The sequence below is a fragment of the Microcebus murinus genome, chromosome 10, assembly GCF_040939455.1.
Source record: "Microcebus murinus isolate Inina chromosome 10, M.murinus_Inina_mat1.0, whole genome shotgun sequence".
Lineage (NCBI taxonomy): Eukaryota > Metazoa > Chordata > Mammalia > Primates > Cheirogaleidae > Microcebus > Microcebus murinus.
The window spans coordinates 46,506,523-46,528,549 of record NC_134113.1 but is presented as its reverse complement, the minus strand read 5'-3'; the positions used below and the strand labels follow the sequence as shown (position 1 = coordinate 46,528,549).

Here is a 22,027-nt window from a genome sequence, read left to right as displayed (position 1 = left end):
TCAGCTGCCTAGGTGATGATTTAATTGTAAAGCATACCCAGACCGTGTCTACTAACACATGTTTACTATTCTATAAAACTTATAAAATCTTAAGATTATTTTTGTCATCTCCATATGTTGACAGGCACTACAGTAGCAAATAAAGATGGTAGAAATTACTGTGTGTAGTTCTGAGACTTAATGGTTTGATTTGTGTGCAAATTTAATAACTACTTAGTAGTATGCAACAATATAATGAATTTCTAGAAGTAAATATGTATTACTTAAATAAATCTTGTGTATCTGTCCATTTGTTCAGAGATGGAACAAGGCAAATAAAAATAGAGCAAAATATATTTATAATATGTGAAATTGCAGACTATTATGGCATCAGGAGAGAGTTGAGTTCACAAAATAACTACCATGAAGTCCAAAACACTGGGTAGAGATGGGCCTCTCTGTCTATATAAAAGAGGAAAATGAAAGAAAGCTGTGATTTATGTTGGCCATCAACAAACAAAAATCAGTTATAGGAAAGCAAAGCTCTTGCAGTTACTGGGACTGTTGATAAATGTCTCCTGATGTATGGAATGTGATAAATAGCACCTTCAACAACCCTTGTACAGAAACACAGCAACAGGTTTCTTAGTGCTGATTTCTTCAACATAAAACATTTTTTTACCATCATAAAGATCAATTCATTAAAAGCCATTCTGTATGGGTCCACTGTGCAAGAGTTTGATGTTCTTAATCTAAGGATAGATTTATAGTTTCTACAGATATTAATGTAAAATTATTAAATTTTCTAAGGCAATCCTTTTGTTTTTCACTGAGGTTTTGGCAAGTATTCATTAGATACTGGTTTTAGGTTAAATAATCAGACATATCTGGAAATTGGAAGTATCACAGGGAAGTGACACTTTGTTTAAGATATCATTTTGAATTGTCTCAAAGTTTTCTACCATAGAACTTTAGTTTTTAAAATATCTGATAAGCCTCAAGATCACCTCTGGAGGATTTTTAAAAGTTCTATCCCCTACCTCTGTGGGTTTTTATTTAGTAGGTCTGGGGTGGGCGAGGCAAGGGCAACTTTATTTAAAGAAAAAAGTCACATAAGTGATTCTGCTAGAAGTTAGAAGAACTGCCATAGAGAATGTTACATTAATTTCAGATAGAAAAAAATTTAAAGCTAATATAACCAAATGTACTTTAGCCATGAAACTATTTATTCTGAAATGTACAGCTAGCCAAACACATAAGGTGACTTGATACATGGATTTCTTACTAGCAAACCAGTGAAAAGTTTTGTTGCATCTACTGGAAATAATGCCTTTGAATGGTTAATATGTATTCTGTGATAATTTTTATTCTCACTGTTGTCTGGTTACATTTCCATATAGACTAAAAATATTTCAGTAATCATATTCTATCTGGAGAGTATTTTTATCTTTTTCGTCCTTAAGAAATTATAAAGCATACTAATATGCATTCTAATGTTAGCTTAGATCCTTAGAGGTACTTCCTTTTGTAGGTTTTCAAGTTACAATATGATATATGATACTCAGAGATTGGAATCTCACATATTTCTTTACTTGCCTGTAGTAGCCCCAAATTAGTTATAAACGAAACCTTAAATGTGTGATAAGCCTTTGTCTAAAGTAGAAAACCAAGCCCATATATGTAAGTGTATATCCTAATCTAGTATTAATAACAGAAATCTTGAGTAAATGTCTCATGTTTGCTTCTCATTGTTTCTTTATAGGCATTGCTTCTATGACAGTGCCAGTGTACATCGCAGAAGTCTCACCACCCAATTTAAGAGGCCGATTAGTCACCATTAATACCCTCTTCATCACAGGAGGGCAGTTCTTTGCAAGTGTTGTTGATGGAGCCTTCAGTTATCTCCAAAAGGATGGATGGAGGTTTGTGAATAGTTTTTACACTAAGTTTTTCAAAGAAATCATGATTTGGGGGAATAGGAGACAAGTTGAGAAATCATAGGCAAAATAATAATTGGATATTTTGAATCATTATAGCTAATTTATAAGTGGGTGGCATTCAGCAAAATTGAAAGTGGACAAGAAGCTGATATTTATTTTAATGATAGGGAACGTACTATGAAGAATTGATATTTACAGGGTTTTTTAGCATTTAGGTGACATTTCTCACACTGTATGCAATCTTTTTGCAATATTTGTTGAAAAATGAATGCAGTAATAAATATGCATGGAGTTCTTGTATTCTATCAGTGATTGACAAGCTGTTTATGAACTGCAGATAAAACTAACATCGTTTGGATTTAGGAAGCTATATTCTGATCTGAAAGAAAACCAGGCTTTAAAGATACAGATTTAGCTTTATAGAAAGATACATATAAATTTAAAATACACACATTATTTCTTAATCATTATTTGGCTTCTGTTGAATCAAAAGAAATGAGAAAAGTGGTTTTAAAACTGCTTTAAAATAAATTCAAGTGGAATGTTATAAAAAGAAGATCTTATGGTAGAGCTTAAAGATATATTTGGGCTCTGGATTTTGATATCTTTATAATTTTCAAAACAACAGATTCATCTAACTGTTCCGCGGGAATTTTATTAACAGGTGTTAAAGGTTACACAGTACTGTCTAACCTGTTTTCTTACCATCATTTTTTAGAAAAAAATATTTATTCAGCATCTACTGTGTAGGTACTAGAGATAGCATATTGACAGGGTAAACTCAAGTCCTTGCTTGCATGGCTCGTACAGTGTTGAAGTTAATCCTTAACCATTGAAGAAGAAGAGTTTTATGTGATGTGGATGTGGGGAATTAAACCTCTATGTAGAAAGTACAGTAATGGCTTAGGAAGAGCCATTAACGACTAATCTGGTGAAGTTTTAATTAAAAGTCATGTGAGACAACTCTTTGAAGCCAGTAAGGGCCTGCATTTGTCAGGACCATTAAAGAGAGAAGACAGTTGTTAGAGGTGGTAGCTCTGTCTATAGATGTTGCTGAACTGCCTTTCCACTTACAAAATAATCAGTCTCTGCCAAAGTGAGAAATTACTGGAAAATGGAAGAAGCAGGAAATTTCATTTTTCTTTTCTGCTTGGTGGATGAACAACAAGAGGAAGATGATAACGGTTATCAGCATAACCTGGCATTTTGATTTTTCTTGGAAACTCAGTGGAAGTCAGTTAATTTTTCACATGTCTTTCAGAAGATCTAAATCATCTATTTATATTTTGTTAAAAATTTTAATGTGACTAATGTAGACATATATATATCACATAGAGTGTACAAGCCATGTTTTTCACTTAATTGTAGTAACTTAAACATCTCCTCATTGCTAGTCAGGAAAGAAAGATCATACAGTAGTGAAAATAAATTTATGAATGCAGCATACCTGTGTAAAAGTGGGAGTGTTGGGATGGGCCTTAAACCCCTTTTCAGAGGCAGGCAGACCTGGATTCTGATATATTCCCTACCACTCATTAACTGTGAATCTCAGACAAGGTATTTAGCCCTTCTCGGCTTCACTTTAAAGTGGGACCAAAAATGCTTAGAAGATTCTTGTGGAATCTAAAGTAATTATGTAAAGTATTTAGCCCAGCTCATGGAACATGGCAGTTCCTTAATCAATGATGAGTCACACTATTATTTACTGTTCTGATGAACACATAAAGGATGGGTGCTACAGTAGGTAAGTTGTAAGGGAGATTGAAGGAAAGTCAACATTCTATGGCCTCTGTTTTCTTTATTGGCAAGGATGGGTCTTGAAGGTGGTGGTAGGGCAGAGGCCTAGACAAAAAAAAAAAAAAAAAAAAAATGAATGTGTATAGCTGCTGTGGGAAGTATAAGAAGGAAGAGACTAGAGACAACAAATGATTTCCAAGTAACCTTGGAGTTTCCAGGTAACCTTGAGTTGATGTTGGAGACGTATATTTGCAGTAAAACCAATTAGCATGTTTGTGTGTATTTTTTCTCTAATACTGGAGAGCCCAAGTTTGAAAAAATAAGAGTATGGAAAAACTAACTTGGGCTGGTATTTAGACTAAAGCGTTAACAGCCAGATTACTTTGAACCCACTTTATTGTTTGCATGAATACCCGTTTAATTATATATACATGCAAACATGTTTTGTTTTTTTAAAGGTGAATTTTCTCTGTGTTATTATCTTCTGTTATTTGGTATCCTTAGCAGTATGTTTACCTTCTCTGACACCTGAGCTACTAGGAGTGTGTGGTTATCAGCAAATAAAGATCGAAGTGCTGTTTTAGCATTAACTTTAGACTCTGGAATTATCAGCAATTATAACTTATTCATAATTACAACAATAGACAATTTGTTACTTTTATGGCAATATGTTTCAAAAATTCTAAGGAAAATGTGGTTTTAAATATGTCATATAAAATTTCTTTCTCATACTCATAGTTTTATATATCTTAAAGTTAGATGTCCCCTATTTTCTAAGAGTTTGAGTGATTTGTTTCCTTTTATTTCCCTTTTGACTTGTATTGCTTCTGACACTCTACTTCAAGTTACTAACATTGAATTTTATACAACACACCTAGTGTTCCAGATTTATAACCTTGCATTATAGTGATGAATTTCAGAGTCTCATAGCAAGGACCATTTGATCCTAGCAAAAATCTTGAGAGGTTGGTGGAACTGCTATTATTCCCATTTTGCAGATTAAAAAACTAACTCTCAGAAAAGTTAAATATTTGCCTGACACCACATAGCTAATACTTGGCATATTAGAGCTGATTTTTCTTACCCCAAATATAACCACTTTCTTCTTTATGGTTCTGCTTGTAAGAGTTTATCATCTAAAAGCCATAATTGTTGATGATTTTTACAGTAGTTATTGGACTAGTACATACAGAAAATGAAATTGATAGAAAAATTTCTTAGATTTTGAAGTTGAAAGACTATATCTCCCCTATTGTGCCAGATGGGTCAAAGTTTCTGTTCTATTATTGTTTGAATGTCAAAGAAATAAATTGTTTTCTGCTGAACAACTGGAAGATTAGTTTTTCTGGAAGAAAGAATTGCCAGTAGAAGATTGAACATTGGTGTTTTTCTGGCACTCCAGTGTCATAGTACATTCTGTACTGGGAAGGACACCATCTGGTTTCATGAAGAAAAGGGAAATAGGATTTTGAAAATATTGTTAAAGATTTTATTTCTTTAAAGAACAACTTTATTGAGATATAATTCACATGCCATTCAGTTCATCCATTTAAATTGTACAATTAAATGGTTCTTGGTGTATTCACAGGGCTGCAAAACCATCATCATAATCAAATTTAGAACATTTTCATCATTCCCAGAAGAAATGTTGTTCTCCTCAGCCATCGCCCTCAAACCTCCCAATCCTTCCAAGACCTATACAAACATTGCTTTTTGTTTGCATAGATTTATGTATTCTGGATATTTTATTTATCAGTATGTGGTCCTTTATGACTGGCTTTTACTTAGCATGTTTTCAGGGTTCATCCATGTTGTAGCATGTGTGTCATTACTTCATTTCTTTTTTTATGGGCAAATAATAATGTGGATATACCACATTTTGTTTATCCATTCATCAGTTGATGGACATTGTTTCCATTTTTGGGCTGTTTCAAATAATACTACTATGAACATTCATGTACAAGTTTTAGGATAACCACAGTTTTCACTTCTCTTGGATATATCTGAAATTGCTAGGTCATATGGTAACTGTATTTAGCTTTTTGAGGGCCTGACAGACTGTTTGCAAAGTGACTGTACTATTTTACATTCCCACCAGTAATATATGAGGGTTCTAATTTTTCCACTTGCGGTAAATACTTGTTATTATCTGTCTTTTTGATTATAGTCATCCTAGTATGAAGTAGCATCTCACTGTAGTTTCAGTTTGCATTTCTGTAATGATAATGATGTTGAGGAAGATTTGATTTTTACCTAATATAGTGTTTATAAAGATGGCAGAGATATTTTGGTAGTTGGTAGATATTTTGATAGAACTGTTCTATCAAACAGTTCTATCACTGTTCACCCTTTCCTTTGCTAGTGATTTTTTATCTTACCAAACATAGATTTACTCACTACACTTCAAGCAAACAAAGGTTTTCTTTTTGTTGTTGTTGAGACAGAGTCTTGCTTTGTTGCCCAGGCTAGAGAGTGCCATGGTGTCAGCCTAGCTCACAGCAACCTCAAACTCCTGGGCTCAAGTAATCCTGCTGCCTCAGCCTCCAGAGTAGCTGGGACTACAGGCATGCGCCACCATGTCCGGCTAATTTTTTCTATATTAGTTGGCCAATTAATTTCTTTGTATTTATAGTAGAGACGGGGTCTCACTCTTGCTCAGGCTGGTTTCGAACTTCTGACCTCCAGCAATCCACCCTCCTCGGTCTCCCAGAGTGCTAGGATTACAGGCGTGAGCCACCACACCCAGCCAAGGTTTTCTTTTTTTAATTGTTGAATTAAATCCTGGCTTATAGGAAACCCACAATAAATATATAGTAAGTGAATTTAACAGCCACCAAAATGATCTGTTTAAAACACTTTAGCATGCCACTGCTAAAATGCTGCAATACTCACCATTTACTGTAGGAAAAAAATCAAGCATTTAATCATGTCTTATGGTATTTAGTCCAAGCCTGCTTTTTTACATTTTTGTAACTAGTGTTGCCTTTCCCCACCTCTCCCTTTATATTTAATACCCATGTTTATGCATCAGCCACACCTTGCTTTGTCATGTTTCTCTTTTTTTCCTCCCTCCTGCTCTCTTTGTCTATAATGTCTTTCTACCCTGTCCTGGGTTACTGGTCCAACTCCTGTTTATCCTTTAAATCTCTACTTATGTATCTTATGATACTTTGTTCAGTTTGTTTTTTCATAATACTTTGTACAAAGCTTCACTTTTATACTTACCATATTATTTTGAACTAGTTGCTTATTTGTCTGTCTTCTCTAATTCTTTGTGGAGCTCCTGAATGTCATTGACCTTGTACTCATTTTTAGATATAGGAAAGGGCCTAGAATATAGTAAGTACTCAGTAAATGCTTATTGAATTGAGCTGAAATTGATTGGGCTCCAGGGAAGGGACTCTTAACCAAAGTAAAAAGATATTGATTATAAACCAAAATACCAATTCATTATACTGAGGGATATATATACTTCATAGATAGCTGAAAAATTAAATTTTTAATCATAAGTCTTTCTTACTGAGCATAAAAATGAGGAAAAGATAATTAGTTTCTGAGCCCATGAAAATCTCTGCCTCAAGAGAATACACCTTCCTGAACACCAGAACACTTTTGTCCTTTTCTTTTGGATAGTGCTGGTTTTCAAATGAGTGTGTCTCAGTTTACAAGTATATTGCCATCATATGATTTATATGAATAAGGATAATGTGTATACAGAAGTGCAAAATTCTTGTTTATGATGATTTTTATTTCTTTTATTATTAGATTTAACTTTTTAACCAATTCAGTATAGCGCTCACTGGCCACGAAACGTTGCCCATAGCCTGCACTCATAGTCCGCACGATAGTTTGTGCTGTGCATTGACGACGGACCCGTTTTGCTCTTGTGTGATGAAGAAAGCTTTAAAGCACTGAAAGCTTGTTTTACTTTACAGGCAGCTTTACTTGTAATGTAAATATCAGAATAGGTAACATATACATATATGTTTTCATTATGTTATTTTTAAATTTTATTTTGAGAAATGAAAAATGAGAAAAGTCATATTACGACTGTCGGCTAAAGTCGATGCTCGGCTGTGCGCATTCATCTGTGGCTGTTGACTATATTCGATAGTCATACCGAAGTGGTTAAAACTAGGCTTATCTTACTCTGCCTAACTGATATGCGACCATTTGGTTAAGTGTCTAATTGTGCTAGACTTTTTCACATGTTGCTTCATTTACTGGATGTGATAAAGGTTTTTAATGAGAAATACAAAATATTAGTCCTAGAAACATCTATATGAGTCACTTTTCTGGAGTATCCTGAGGCTAATTCATGCACAATGTCAGATTTCTAATCTTTGAAGAATTACTGGGATTCAGGTAGACAGAGGTGGAAATGGGGGCAGGGTGTAGACCAGGATAGGGTAGCATCAGGAGGTGCGGTTTGAGACTTCAGTGATGATGTGCATGATAGGGTTGGAGCCAGAGTCTAGAGGTCTGTGAATTCTAGTCTCAGAGTTTTGAATTTTTATCTTCAGGCAAAAGGAAGCTGCTATTTTTGAACAGGGCATACCATAATAGGAGTAAAACATGAATATGACAGTGATTCCCAGAATTTATTGGGACTCTGGGCTTTTGAGTGGATTCAGGGAATCTGTGAGGCTGCTGCTAGACTACAGGTATGAGGTTATACTTCTGGAGTTATCAGTTAGTATAGAAATGATTCAGGTATTCATTAAAAAAAAAAAAAATTTTGGCACCTGAATACTACTGCTGTGTTTGGTACTAGAGATAAAAGATTGATGAGAAATGTTCCTGTCCTCAAACATCCCAAAGTCTAATGAAGGAGAGAGACTTTTAATCAGCATGTTAATTAGATGATGGATGTAGTGTTATGGGAGCTCCCAAGAGCAATGAGGGAGACCTTTCTGGTCTCCCTCACACCAGAAAGACTTTTGTGCTTTCTTTAGCAATAAAAGAGTTCCAGGCACAGTGAGAGAGAGAGATAAATACCAGGTGAAATATAGTTTCCAAAGCCCCTTTCGTCTGAAAGAGCCAGTCATGTTTGGGCAAGAGTAAGAAGTTAGAATAACTAGGAAGAGAGCTATGATGATCACCTGGGAATTTGGGGGTGAAATGGGAAGGCTGGTCTTGAATGGGTATTGGTAGAAGTTGAAATCCTTTCCTCTCTCACTTTAATAACACATCAAGTGTGGGTTTATATATTAAAAGTCTCAGAAAATAATTTTTAAAAAACATCAATATTACTTTTGGATAAAAAATAATTGATGAATCTCCCTTCCTCAGAATATTTTACAATTTTAAAAGCCATTTCAATAAAATGCTTCTCAGAATAATATTTGAAAGGAGGTGTTATTTCTAAACAAGTTTATGCTGGGGAAATTGTTCTTATAATTTAGTGTTAGGAGGTCAGTGGTACTTGGCTCCATAGAAAATATAAAATCTAGAAGAGTTCCTGTCTTAAAAGTCTGTGCAGTGGCCATTTTAAGAAGGATGGATTTGGATAATATGCATTAATTGGAGGTTAACAATTTGAGTGCAGGTAAATATCTTAATGCTGAAGATATTTGTAGTCATGTTATTGACAGAATTAAGATATAGGACTGTTTATTGTAAAGATGTTGTAGTATGGTGGGAAGAGCAGGCTCAAGACTTGCTTTCACAGCATAAAAATTTATCTAAGCCTTAATATTCTCACATAGCTGATGCTCCATTAATCATACAGGGTTATTGTTAAGATTAAATGAGCTAATGTCTGTGAGCATACTTATAAACTCTTAAGTGCTAGTAGGTATTGTTTGCTACTATCTTCAGAGAATCTTATGTTTAATCTGTGTATCCTGCATCTAATCTAAAGCTGATACTAAAAATTGCCCTCACCTTCATTTGAGTTTTCCAATAAAAAGCAAATATGGTTCGGTAATGTGACCAAGCAGTTTGTGTAAGACTAACTCCCCTGAAGGTGACCATTATAAACCATGGGCAGAATATTAAAAAAAAAAAAAAAAAAAAAAAAAAATTTGAAGACCAGTGGACGGAGGACTTTTAGGGTAGTGAGAATACTCTGTGTTATATTATAATGGTACATGTCATTATACATTTGTCCAAACCCATAGACTATAAAGCACCATGAATGAACCCTAATGTAAACTCTGGACTCTGGGTGACAGTGATATGCTGATGTAGGTTCATCAGTTGTAACAATGGGGGATATTGATAATGAGAGAGGTTATGCATGTGTGAGGCAGGAGATATATGGGATATCTTGGTACCTCCAACTCAATTTTTTTGATGACAATAACAAAAAAGTTGGGGCCAGTAAATGGAATTATACATTTCTGAAATGGCACAGAGTATCAACTAAGAAGCCATTATGAGAATTAAAATTGAATACATAAAATATTTAGATAAGCTGAATAAATGAAAGGAAGTAAGAACATAGGAATAAATAACATGACAAATAGAAAGCAAATAAATAGCAAGGTGGTATACTTAAAACCCAGTTACAGTAACAGTTACATTAAATGTAATCTTGTACTAAAAATACGACACAAATCTACATTGTCTAAAAGAGGCACATTTTAATGCTGCTATAGATAGACTGAAAGTAAAAGGATATGAAAAGATATGCTATGTAAAAGTATAAGAAAACTGGTGTGGCTGCATTAATAATCTCACACGTTATTGAGCTAGGAGATCGGAGGAAGATGGCTGAGTAGATTGTTTGCAAGATCATCTCTGAAAGAAGGAAAAGTTTGAGATTAAAAAAAAACCCAAAAGCATAGATCAGGTGTAATTCTGAGGGAAAAGTGCCAGAACTTACCAGAGATTTTACAGGAAGAAGTTTGAGAGCAGAACTAGAAGAAGCAAGATATTGGCAGAGATCACTTGGAGAAACTTGAGCCTAGTGGAAAGGGTAGGTGGGGATTTTGTTTCTGCTTCCCTCACACCTCTACAAGTCAGCAAGCCCTCATGAACCCCAAAGCCCCTGCCACCAGTGAACTGGGAGCTTCTTGAAAACAAAGCACTAGGCTGCTAGCCCCTTTGGAGTTGCTTCACGTCACTGTAGATCTGAACGAGACGGCAGGTGCCATATAGCTTCTCCACCCATTGTGTGACTTTGCCCTTCCCAGGGAGCTTTAGCCCTTCAGCTGTCATGTCACTGGTCCCATGCAAACATTTACAAACTTCTGTCCAGATGGCAGTGGCCATGGAGGCTGGTGGGTCCCAGGGGATCTGTGTGATCCCAGAGCTTGGACATTCAGGGCAGTTGCCTTCTGGAAGAGGGGCGGAGGGGACCAGAGTGTCAGCTCTCCTCCATTCAGACTCTTCTCCCCCTCCCACTGCTGCCAAGTGGCACGGGTGCCCCAAGGGATCATTGAGCTGCTCCCTTAGGAGCAGCTGTTTCCCCTCTGTTGGCACATCCACTACATCAAGGCTTCCACAGAGAGTGGAGCTCATACCTTTCCTCTTAAAGACCTGCAGCAGACCATGGGTGCTTGGACCATGAGCTCTCTGCCTGCTGGTCCTCCCCACTGCTGCTCACCTGGCTGCTCCAGCAAAGTAGGGCAAACCCTGAAGTGGAGGGACATTAAGTGTCTTCAGCAGTCTATAGGCAACTCAGGACCAGCACACTTTTTCCTGGTGTGGTTAAGGATTGAATTAGGGGGATCGGGAGACAGGTCCGCAGGCCATATCTCATACCCCCAGTTCTCACTATGTTGCTTGGGAACACAGAGGGAAGAATTGTGAACTAATTTTGAGAGGCGAGGGAGCCCATATGGGCAGAACTGATAGGAGAATGCAGTGTGGGTCTGAGACGCAGCACAGTCGTGGCGCACCCCTCCACCCACAAGAAAGCCACACTCCCAGCCCATGGTGGGATCCTGGACAGGGAAGCTCCCAGCCTGCAGTGCCATTGCTGGTGATCTCAGCTAGTTTGAGCTTCTGCCTATGGCCAGACTCTGGAAGGAGAACTTGGGGCAGGTGAGGAGCAAGAAGAGTGAAACCTGCTCCTGACAGCCGGACTGTGAATCCCAGATGGACCGTGCCCTATGAGTATTCTGGCATGGTGGGATTGCTTCAGCCCCAACCTCCTGGCTTTTCCCAGTTGCCTGGAGCAGACCTGTGGCTATCGCTATAGAGCCTGAAGGAAGGCTCTCCTGACCCAGCCCCACCTAGCCTCACTCCTCCACTCACCTCTGCTGTGATGGGGAATAAGTAGTCCCCAGGGAGGTCTAGGGCCCCACCCACCACCTGGGGCATTTGAGTGCTTCTCCTGAGGTGCTGGAGCTGCTCACAGGTCCTAAAAAACAAAACTGCAGCTGGCACCACCTACTGACAAGGAGGACAACTGATAATAGCCCATTAAAGTAGCGTATAGTGACTCAGACATATAGATCATGGCTGACTCTTACACACAAGCGCCCTATTGTCTCAGAGATTAAACTAGATGTCACAATATAATTCATAATGTTAAGACAACAAGGCTAGGGAAAGAGGATTTGAAAGACTTCCATCTTCCCTCATCAACAAGACATAGGGAATCTACCCACACACATACTACAGCACTTATACAGCCTAAAAAATGACTAGCAACTGAGAAAATAACACCACACTGAGGATATCTACAACCAAGGTATCCATCCAGAACCTAAACCCCCATCAAAGCGCCTGTAAGCAAAGCAAAATGTCCTTACCGAACATATGCTACAGACACACCCTTAAGAGTGAGGGGGACAGGAAGCTCCATAAAAGCAAAAGAAAATCCAAAAAGAACAAGTGACAGCTGTTCTAGAAGAGAAGGAATCAGTGCAAGAATTCTGGAAGAATGAAAAGTCAGAGTGAAAGGACTCCCTAAAAGGAGCATACCAGCTCTCTAGCAGTGGATCCCATCCAAAATGAAAATATTGAAATGACAAATAAAGAATTCCAAATATGGATTATAAGGGAGCTTAATGAAATCCAAGAGAAAATGGAAAACCAACTCAAACCAGAAAAACAATTCATGAAATTAATGAAATATTTGCTAAAAAGACATTTAAAAAAGCAAATAAATAGAACTTCTGGAAATGGAAAACTTATTTAAGGAAGTAAAAAACACAGTGGAAGAGCTTTAAGAGTAGACTAGACAAAGCAGAAGAAAAGAGCTCAGAGACAAGTCTTTTGAATTACTCAGTCAAAAATAAAGAACATAGAATCAAGAGTAATGAACAAAGCCTGTGAGAAATATGGGGTTATGTAAAATGGCCAAATATGAGAATCATAGGCATCCCTGAAGGTGAAGAGGAAAAGCACAACATCTGGAAAACCTGTTTTAATGTATAGTTGAGGGAAACTTCCCTGGTCTTGTTAGAGATTTAGACATCCAGATACACCAGTGAACACCTGGGAGATTCATTGAAAAGAGGGACTAACACATATAGTCGTCAGATTGGCCAAAGTCAACATGAGGGAGGAAATCTTGCAGGCTGCGAGGCAAAAACATCAAGTAACTTACAAAGGAAAACCCATCAGGCTAATTGGAAACTTCTCAGTGGAGACCTTACAAGCCAGAGGGATTGGGGCCCCATCTTCAGTCTTCTTAAACAGAACAACAGCCAGCCTATAATTTTGTATCCCACAAAACTAAATTTCATATATGAAGGAGAAATACAGACTTTTCCCAGGAAGCAATCACTGAAAGATTTTGTCATGACCAGACCTGCCCTGTAGGTATTAATAATACTCAGTACCACATTATATATGGATCAGCAAATAGACACCCACCAGTGTAAAAACCACCTCAGCTCATATAAATCAATGGTACAAGAGGGAAAACAAGCAAGAAGATACTATCCAACAGTAGGAACAGAACAGCATCCCACATATCAATTCTATCACTCAATGTTAATGGTTTAAATGCTCCACTCAATAGACACAGACTGGCTGAATGGATGAAAAAATACAACCCAAACATCTGCTGTCTCCAGGAAACACATCTAACCCACAGGGACTCATGTATACTTACAGTAAAGGGATAGAAAAAAATATTCCATGTAAATGGAAGCCAAAAGTGAACAGGTGTAGCCATTCTCATATCAGATAAAATTGACTGTAAATCAATAATGATGAAGACAGGCATACATGGTCGTTATATAATGGTAAAGGGAGCAATTCAACAAGAAGATATAACAATCCTAAATATATGCACTACACAGGAGCTCCCAGATTCATAAAGCAAATTCTACTAGATCTAAGCAAAGAGACAAAACGTAGCATGGTAGTTGCTAGGGACTTTAATATCCCACTGAAAGAGCTGGATGGATCATCAAAGCAGAAAAATCATTAAGAAACACTGGACTTAAATGAGACTCTGCAACAAATGGACCTAACAGACATTTTCAGAATATTCTACCCCAAAACAAGACCATTTGATCATCTCAGTAGATGCATAAAAATCATTCAACAAAATTCGATGCACTTTTGTGATAAAAACTCTCAATAAAATAGGCATAGAAGGAGCATATCTCAAAATTGTAAAATCTATACATGACAGACTCACAGCAAACATCACACTGAATGGTGAAAAGTTGAAAATATTCCTCCTAAGTACTGGAAAAAGACAAGGTTGCCCCTGTCAACACTGCTGGAAGGAAGTCCTAGCCAAGGCAATCAGACAATAAATAGATAGAAATAAAGGGTATCCAAATCAGGAAAGAGGAGGACCAACTATTGCTTTTCAGTGGTAATATGATCTCATATCTACAAAATACCAACGACTCCACAAAGAGACTCCTGGAATTGATAAATAAATTCTGCAGAGTCTCAGGTTACAAAATCAATATACAGAGATGATATAATATACAGATAGCATTTCTGTATACCAGCAAAGCTGAGAGTCAAATCAAAGCCTCAATACCACTCAAAATTGCTACAAAGAGAATAAAACACTTAGAAATATACCTAACCAAAGTGGTGAAAGATCTCTACAAGGAGAACTGCAAAACACTGATGAAAGAAATCTCAGGTGATGCCAAAAAATGAAGAAATATATCATGCTCATGGATTGATGGAATCAACATTTTTAATATGTCCATAATGCCCAAAGTCATTTACCATTCAACTCCATCCCTATCAAAATACCAGCATATTTCAAAGAACTACAAAAAGTCATTTTATGCTTTGTTTGGAACCAGAAAAGGCTCAAATAGCCGAAATAATCTTAAGCAAAAGAACAAATCTGGAGGCATTGGATTGGTAGATTTCAAACTATACTACAAGGCTATAATCACTTAAACAGAATTGTGTTGGTACAAAAATGGAGACATAGACCAGTGGAACACAATAGAGAACCAGATACAAAATCATCTACATACAACCAACTGATCTTTGATAAAGTAGACAACAACACTGGGGAAAGAAGTCCGATAAATGGTGCTGGGAAAATTGGATTACCTCATGCAGAAGAATGCAACAAGACCCCTGTCTCTTACCACTCACAAAAATTAATTCTAGATGGATAAAAGACATAAATTTAAGGTATGAAACTGTAAAAATTCTAGAAGAAAATGAAGGAGAAACTCTTATAGATATGGGCCTAGGCAAAGAAGTTAAGACCCCAAATGCAATTACAGCAACAACAAAAATAAATAATTAGGACTTGATGAAATTAAAAAGCTTCTACACAGCTAAGGAAATAATCAACAGAGCAAATAGCTATAGAATGGGAGAAAATATTCACAAACTATACATCCGATGAAGGGCTCATATCCATAAGCTATAAAGAAATAAAAATAGCAAGAATAAAACAACTGATTAAAAAGTGGACAAAAGATATGAGTAGAAGCTTTTCAAAAGAATCTAGACAAATGGCTAACATAAAATATGCTCAATGTCACTATTCAGGGAAATGCAAATTATTTTATTTTTATTTAAAATATTTTTGTTTCAGCATATTACAAGGGTACAAATGTGTAGGTTACATATATTGCCTTTGCCCCACCTGAGAGTTTTAAGCGTGTCCATCCCCTGGGTGTACACATCACATCCGTTTGGTGTGACTATATCCATTTTCTCCTCCCTCCTCCCACATACCGGACAGCCGATGAATGTTACTACTATATGTGCACATAAGTGTTAATCAGTTAATATCATTTTGATGATGAGTACATGTGGTGTTTGTTTTTCTATTCTTGTGATATTTCACTGGGTATAATGGGCTCTAGCTTTATCCAGGATAATGTAAGAGGTGCTAGATCACCCTTGTTTTTTGTGGCTGAGTGAACATATACTGCATTTTATTAATCCACTCATGTATTGATGGGTACTTGGGTTGTTTCCACATCTTTCCAATTGTGAATTGTGCTGCTATAAACATTCTGGTGCAGATGTCTTTTTTAATAGAATGTCTTTTTTTCCTTTGGGTAGACGCCCAGCTATGGAATGCTGGATCAAATGGTAGTTCTACTTTTAGCTCTTTTAGGTAACTCCATATTACTTTCCACAGAGGTTGTACTAGTTTGTAGTCCTACCAGCAGTGTGTGAGTGTTCCTCTCTCTCCTTGTCCATGCCATCATTTATTGTTTTGGGACTTTTTGATAAAAGCTATTCTCACTGGAGTTAAGTGATATCTCATTGTGGTTTTTTATTTGCCTTTCCCTGATTAGAAATGTTGAGCATTTTTTCATATATTTGTTGGCCGCAAGTCTGTCTTTTGAAAAGTTTCTGTTCATGTCCTGTGCCCACTTTTTAATGGGGTTGTTTGATTTTTTTCTTGCTGATTTTCCTAAGTTCTTTATACATTCTAGTTATCAGCCCTTTATTGGATTTGTAGTCTGTGAAAATTTTCTCCCATTCTGTGGGTTGTCTGTTTCTTCTCATGATAGTTTCCTTGGCTGTGCAAATTAAAACCACAAGGAGCTATCACCTTACCCCTGGCAGAATGGATATTATTAAAAAAAAATGCAAAAACAATAGATGTTGGCATGGGTACAGAAAGATGCTTACATGCTGTTTGTGGCAGTGCAAATTAATACAACCTCTATGGAAAACAGTATGAGGATTTCTCAAAAAACTAAAAGTAGACTTACCATTCGATTTAGCAGTCCCAGTAGTGGGTATCTACCCAGAGGAAAAGAAGTCATTTAGCACAATTCATAATTGTGAATATGTAGAATCAACCCAAATGTCTATCAGTTCATGAGGGGATTAACAAAATGTGGGATGTGTGTATGTATGTATGTATATAAGTAGTACTACTCAGCCATAAAAAAAATCAATTAATGTCTTTTGCAGCAATTTCGATGGTACTGGATGGGTACATATGAGCACAGAGAGAAGTAAAAGTCATTGTAAATCAAGAAGTGGGGAGTGGGGAGGAAGTGAGAGGTAAAAACCTACCTAACAGTTACAATGAAGACTATTCAGGTGATGGGCACGCTTTTTGCCCTAACTGAAGAATTATAAAAGGTATCCATGTAATAAGAACATTTATACCCCCCTTAATATTTGAAAATAAAAAAATGAAAATTTATTGGGCTGTATATTTATATTTAATAAAATGTTGAAAACGTATATAAAGCCACAGAATAGCCAAGACATTCTCTAAGAAAAAATGTCAAAAATTGTTTCTATTCAATATTAAGACTTACAGAATTTTAATAATAAAGTGTGTCATTAGTGAAACAATGAAGAAATAAACAAGGTAAGAGATTTAATATTTAAAAAAATCACACAAAGTAGACTTAAGCAGTATAATCAGAGATACGAATATTTTATAATGATAAAAGCCAATTTAGTAGAAATAATAATGATAAAAAGGTATAGTTAATCTAATAGAGCTTCAAAATGCATAAAGCAAAAATTGGCAGCTGGCAGTTACTCAACAACATAAATGTACTTAAGGCTGCAGAAATCTATACTTAAAAATCGTTAAAATACTAAAACTTTATATTTTACCACAGTAAAAATAATTAGAACTATTGGAAAAAAATAGATAAATCTTGGCTCATATTTGGAGAATTTTAAACTCTCTTCTTAACAAGCGATGGAACAACTACATAAAGAAATAAGGGTATAGAAAAACTATACAGCAGTTTTTAAGTAACTTGTCAAAATTTATATTTATAGACTGGTACACCTATTTAAGTGCAATATATACATTATTTTTCAAGTCACATCAGACATTCTCTACAATTGACCATATCCTGGGCATAAAATAAATGTTAATATATTTTAATTAAAAAATATTATAGAATATGTCCCCTGGCCACAGCAGAATTAAATTAGAAATCAATAATAATCTGATACCAGAAAAGCTCCCAATATTTGGAAATTAAAACAATGTTTTAAATGATCCATGGGGCTAAAGAGGAATGAGAAGGAAAATTGGAAAATAATTAACTGAGAGAAAATGCAGTATAAAAATTTGTGAAATGCTGCTACAGTAGTGCTTACATGAAAATAGATAGCTTTAAAATGATCATCTTGGAGAAGAAAAAGTTTAAAGTCACTGACCTAAGTTTCATGTTAAAGAGCTAGAAATATGTGAACAAATTAAACTCAAAGAAAATAAGGACTGAAATAATCAAGATAACAGCAGAAGGCAATGTAATAAGATAATAAATTGTATTCTTTGAAAAGATTAGTAAAATTTATAAACCTATCATGACTGATTAAACTGATTTAAAAAAGATAAAGTACATGTTATCAATAGCAGGAATAGAAGAGGGCATATCATTTCTATGGATGTTATAAGGGTATGGATGAACACGTTTTGGCAATAAGTTTAGCAACTTAGATGGGAGGGACATGTTGCTTATCAATCACAACTTACCAAAGATGGACACAAGAAAAAATAAAAAATCTATGTATCCCTATTTTTGTTAAATAAGCTGAATCATTATTAATAACTTACTTGCAAAGCAAATTCCAAGCCCAGATAGTTTCACTAGTGTAGTCTATAAAATATTTAAGGAAGAAATAGCATCTACCTTAAACAAAAACTTTAAGAAAATAGAGGTGGAAGGAACATTTACCAACTGGGTTTTTGAAGCTAGCATAAATCTAGTATAATAGCCTATGTTGTTACAAGCAAAGAAAATTCTAGAGTAATTTCATGAACAGAGACCAGAGTATACTTAACAAAATATTAGTAAAACCAAATCCGTCAATATATAACGGGAATACATCATGACAAAGTCAATTTTCTTAGGAAATTGGGTTGGTTTAGCAATGATAATCTGTGCAATTCACCAAATTGAAATTATTCAGTGGAGGAAAACCTACATGATCATCTCCGTAGTTACAGAGGAAATCTTTGACAGAATAACACTCATTTATGATAAAATGTTTCGGCAAACTGGAATAGAAGACCACTTCTTTGACTCGATAAGGGGCATCTACACACAAAAAACATCTACAGCCACCTTTACTCAGTGGTGAAGGATGATGCTTTTCCTTATGATCGTTTGCAAGACAAAGATACTATCACCATTTACATTCATTCAAATAGACAAATTGATTCTAAGATTTTTATGGAAAATCAAAGCACCTGAATTGCCCAAACTGTGTTGAAGAACAAAGTTGGAGGATTCATTGTCTGATTTCAAGACTTAGTATTAACACTAAAGTAATCAAGACAGTCTGATAAGGACAGATCATTCAGTGAAATAGAAAGAACAACATGAATGAATTTTGAACACACTGATTGAAAGAAGCTAGACCCAGAAGAGTACATTCTCCATCATTCCATATGATACTCATCAGTGTGCAAAATGAGCTGTGGGGACAGAAATTCTATTGTCTGTTGCAGTGGGAATTGATCAGAAAAGGAGTATAAGGGAACAACTTTCTAGAATAATTGGAAACGTTCTGTTTCTTGATTGGGATGCTGCTTACAAACGTGTATGTATTTTCTCAAAACTCATAGAATAGGTACATCTTAGATGTCTGCATTTTGTTGTTTTATCTAAAAAAAATTAATTTGAACCTTATGTTGGCTTTCTCCATTATTTTCCTTTTCTGCATTGGCCAGTAAGTAACTTAAATGTTATTTCTGCCATGAAGCCTTTTCTAATAGCTTGTTGAAATATCTCTTCTGTTCTTACTCCTACACTGTGCCTAAACCCTCATTGTAGCAGTTAAATAATCCTCTTTCATCTGATGATTACTAGGGTCTAGGCTCCTTGAAGCAAGGGATGTCTGTTGATCGTTACTGTATCTCCATAATCCCTAGCCCAGAGGTTTGCATGGAAGATTTTCAGAGTTTGAAAAATATAAAAACAATATATGTATATGTTAAGGTGTGTGTGTGCATTATTTTCAGCAGTAATACCGTGAATTTTGTCTGTTTTATTTTGCAATATAGTATAAAACTAATATCTGTGAAAAATGCCACATTCATTGGCTTAAACACTACCACATCTTATTCTGTCAGAACATTTTGCTGCTTCTACTATAATCACAGCACTCTAACCTTAAGCTATGTAGATTGAGTTACTATTTTGTTGTGCTTATTTGTCAATGATTTTTTTTCTTTACAGTTTACCCAGAATCTCTAGGTAACACAGAAGTTGCTCATTTGCTGCTGATCATGTATCATGTACCCCCTCCCCTTTTTGTTTTGAGATGGGGGTCTCACTATGTTGCCCTAGCTAGCTTCCAACTCCTGGGCTCAAGGGATCCTCCCACCGCAGCCTCCTGAGTAGCTGGAATTACAGGCATAAGTCACTGCCCTGGCTTTACCTACATTTTACTTGAAAGATTCCAACTGCGACACATTGATTTTTTTTTTTCTTATGTACCTTTAGCCCAACCATCTCATGTTTATTCCCTAGCTGCCATCAGATTATCAGGTATATCAGTCATCATTGTTGATGTTCTACCTGATCCTTGGTGGCAGAGGAAAATTAACTTACCAGGCTAGGATCTCAATTTGACAGTGTTTTCTTATTTTATCTGTTAAAATGGAGTTGTGAGGCATGAACTAAAATTTAAGAATATATTATCAAGTAAGTTGCTACAACATAACTGTGGCAGGTGGCTAAATTCAGTGGTACCTTTTTGCATGTAAGACTTTTTCATTAAGTAGAAATGTTATGTAAATCATAATTTATGTTTGGTGACTGTGTTATGTATATATCTTATTAATATATAATGATGACCATTTCTTCTGTAAATCCAAAAATAGAGACCTTTCAGTAGACACATCATGCATATGATTATCAATTAAGTATATGAGAAGTATTTGAAAAAACTCAAAATCAGTAGGAATGTTGAACAGTGTAGTTCAGTAGCTCTGGATATAGGACTGAGGGAACAGTGTTCTGGGATGTAGTTGAGGGGGTTTGGGTTATGCCTATTTAAGGGGAAGATGTTTCACTATTCTGTTTATCATTGGAAAGTTCCAGCCTAGGGGGATATTTTCAGATTTACATAGCACTGTACCACCTCTGGGTAAGTTTGTTCCTGATGCTCAGTGCTTGGCATTGAACAAATATTCAGGAAATTTTTGCTGGGCAAACAACTGAGTAACAGCTCAGAGAAATCACAAGGAAATTCAGCCTTAGCTTTCCAAGCAAACACAATAAATCTTCATTAGATAACATTTTAAAAGAATCTACTGATTCTAATTGCTAACCCCTTTTATTTTCAGTAAACTGTTTCAATAAAAAAAAAAAGATTCCGAGTTTATTTCATAGTTATATGTGAAAGGATGCCAATTTAAAGCTGTAGACTTTTTAAAAATAAAGCATCTTAATATTTATGATATTCCTGTAATTTGAGCTATTCAATATTGTCTAACATGGACATGATTTGTTAATCAGTAGCAAATGGATATAAACAGAATGTAAGCTAGAAGACAGGATGGAGATAAAACAGTTGGAATTACAAATATAGTTTTGTCACTTGATTTTTTTTCAGTTTAAGACAGTATTGGATGTTAGAAAAGAATATTGCTAGAAAGCCTCATTGTACTCAGACTAAGTTTCAGAGATTGTCACTGAGCCAATCTTAGTGTTTCAAAGAAATATCAAGATTTTCTGTGACTAAAAAATATAAGGTGGCGATTTTATGTGGAAACAGAGTTTTGACCACGTGAGATTGGGAAGTCAATAAGGAAGTGATTATTGACCTGTACCTAATGCTCTTGTGTCCTGTTAGGAGGATAATTGGCTAAATGACTGTGGTGTCTAAGAACCTTTACTGTGCATCTCAAAGTGTAAAGTGTCTTCCCTTAGTAGAGTTCAGTTCCACAAGAGCTATAAAAGCATTGCATACAATTTGCTTTAAATAGAACAGATTGTAATAAAGTTCCCTTAGCTACGATAGTTTTTCTGTTATAGCTTGACTTACAATTAAAACCATCGATCATATAGATCTTC

The 22,027-nt window shown here is 35.8% G+C and overlaps 1 protein-coding gene across 1 annotated transcript in view; it reads left to right on the top strand.

Annotated features, from left to right (window-relative positions):
- The window catches only part of SLC2A13 (solute carrier family 2 member 13), a 343,690-nt gene that overhangs the window by 52,456 nt on the left and 269,207 nt on the right, over positions 1-22,027 (top strand). Inside the window, exon 2 of the mRNA XM_012788702.2 lies at positions 1,742-1,901. Within this exon, the coding sequence (XP_012644156.2) occupies positions 1,742-1,901 (160 nt within the window). The remainder of the gene's footprint in view (positions 1-1,741; positions 1,902-22,027) is intronic.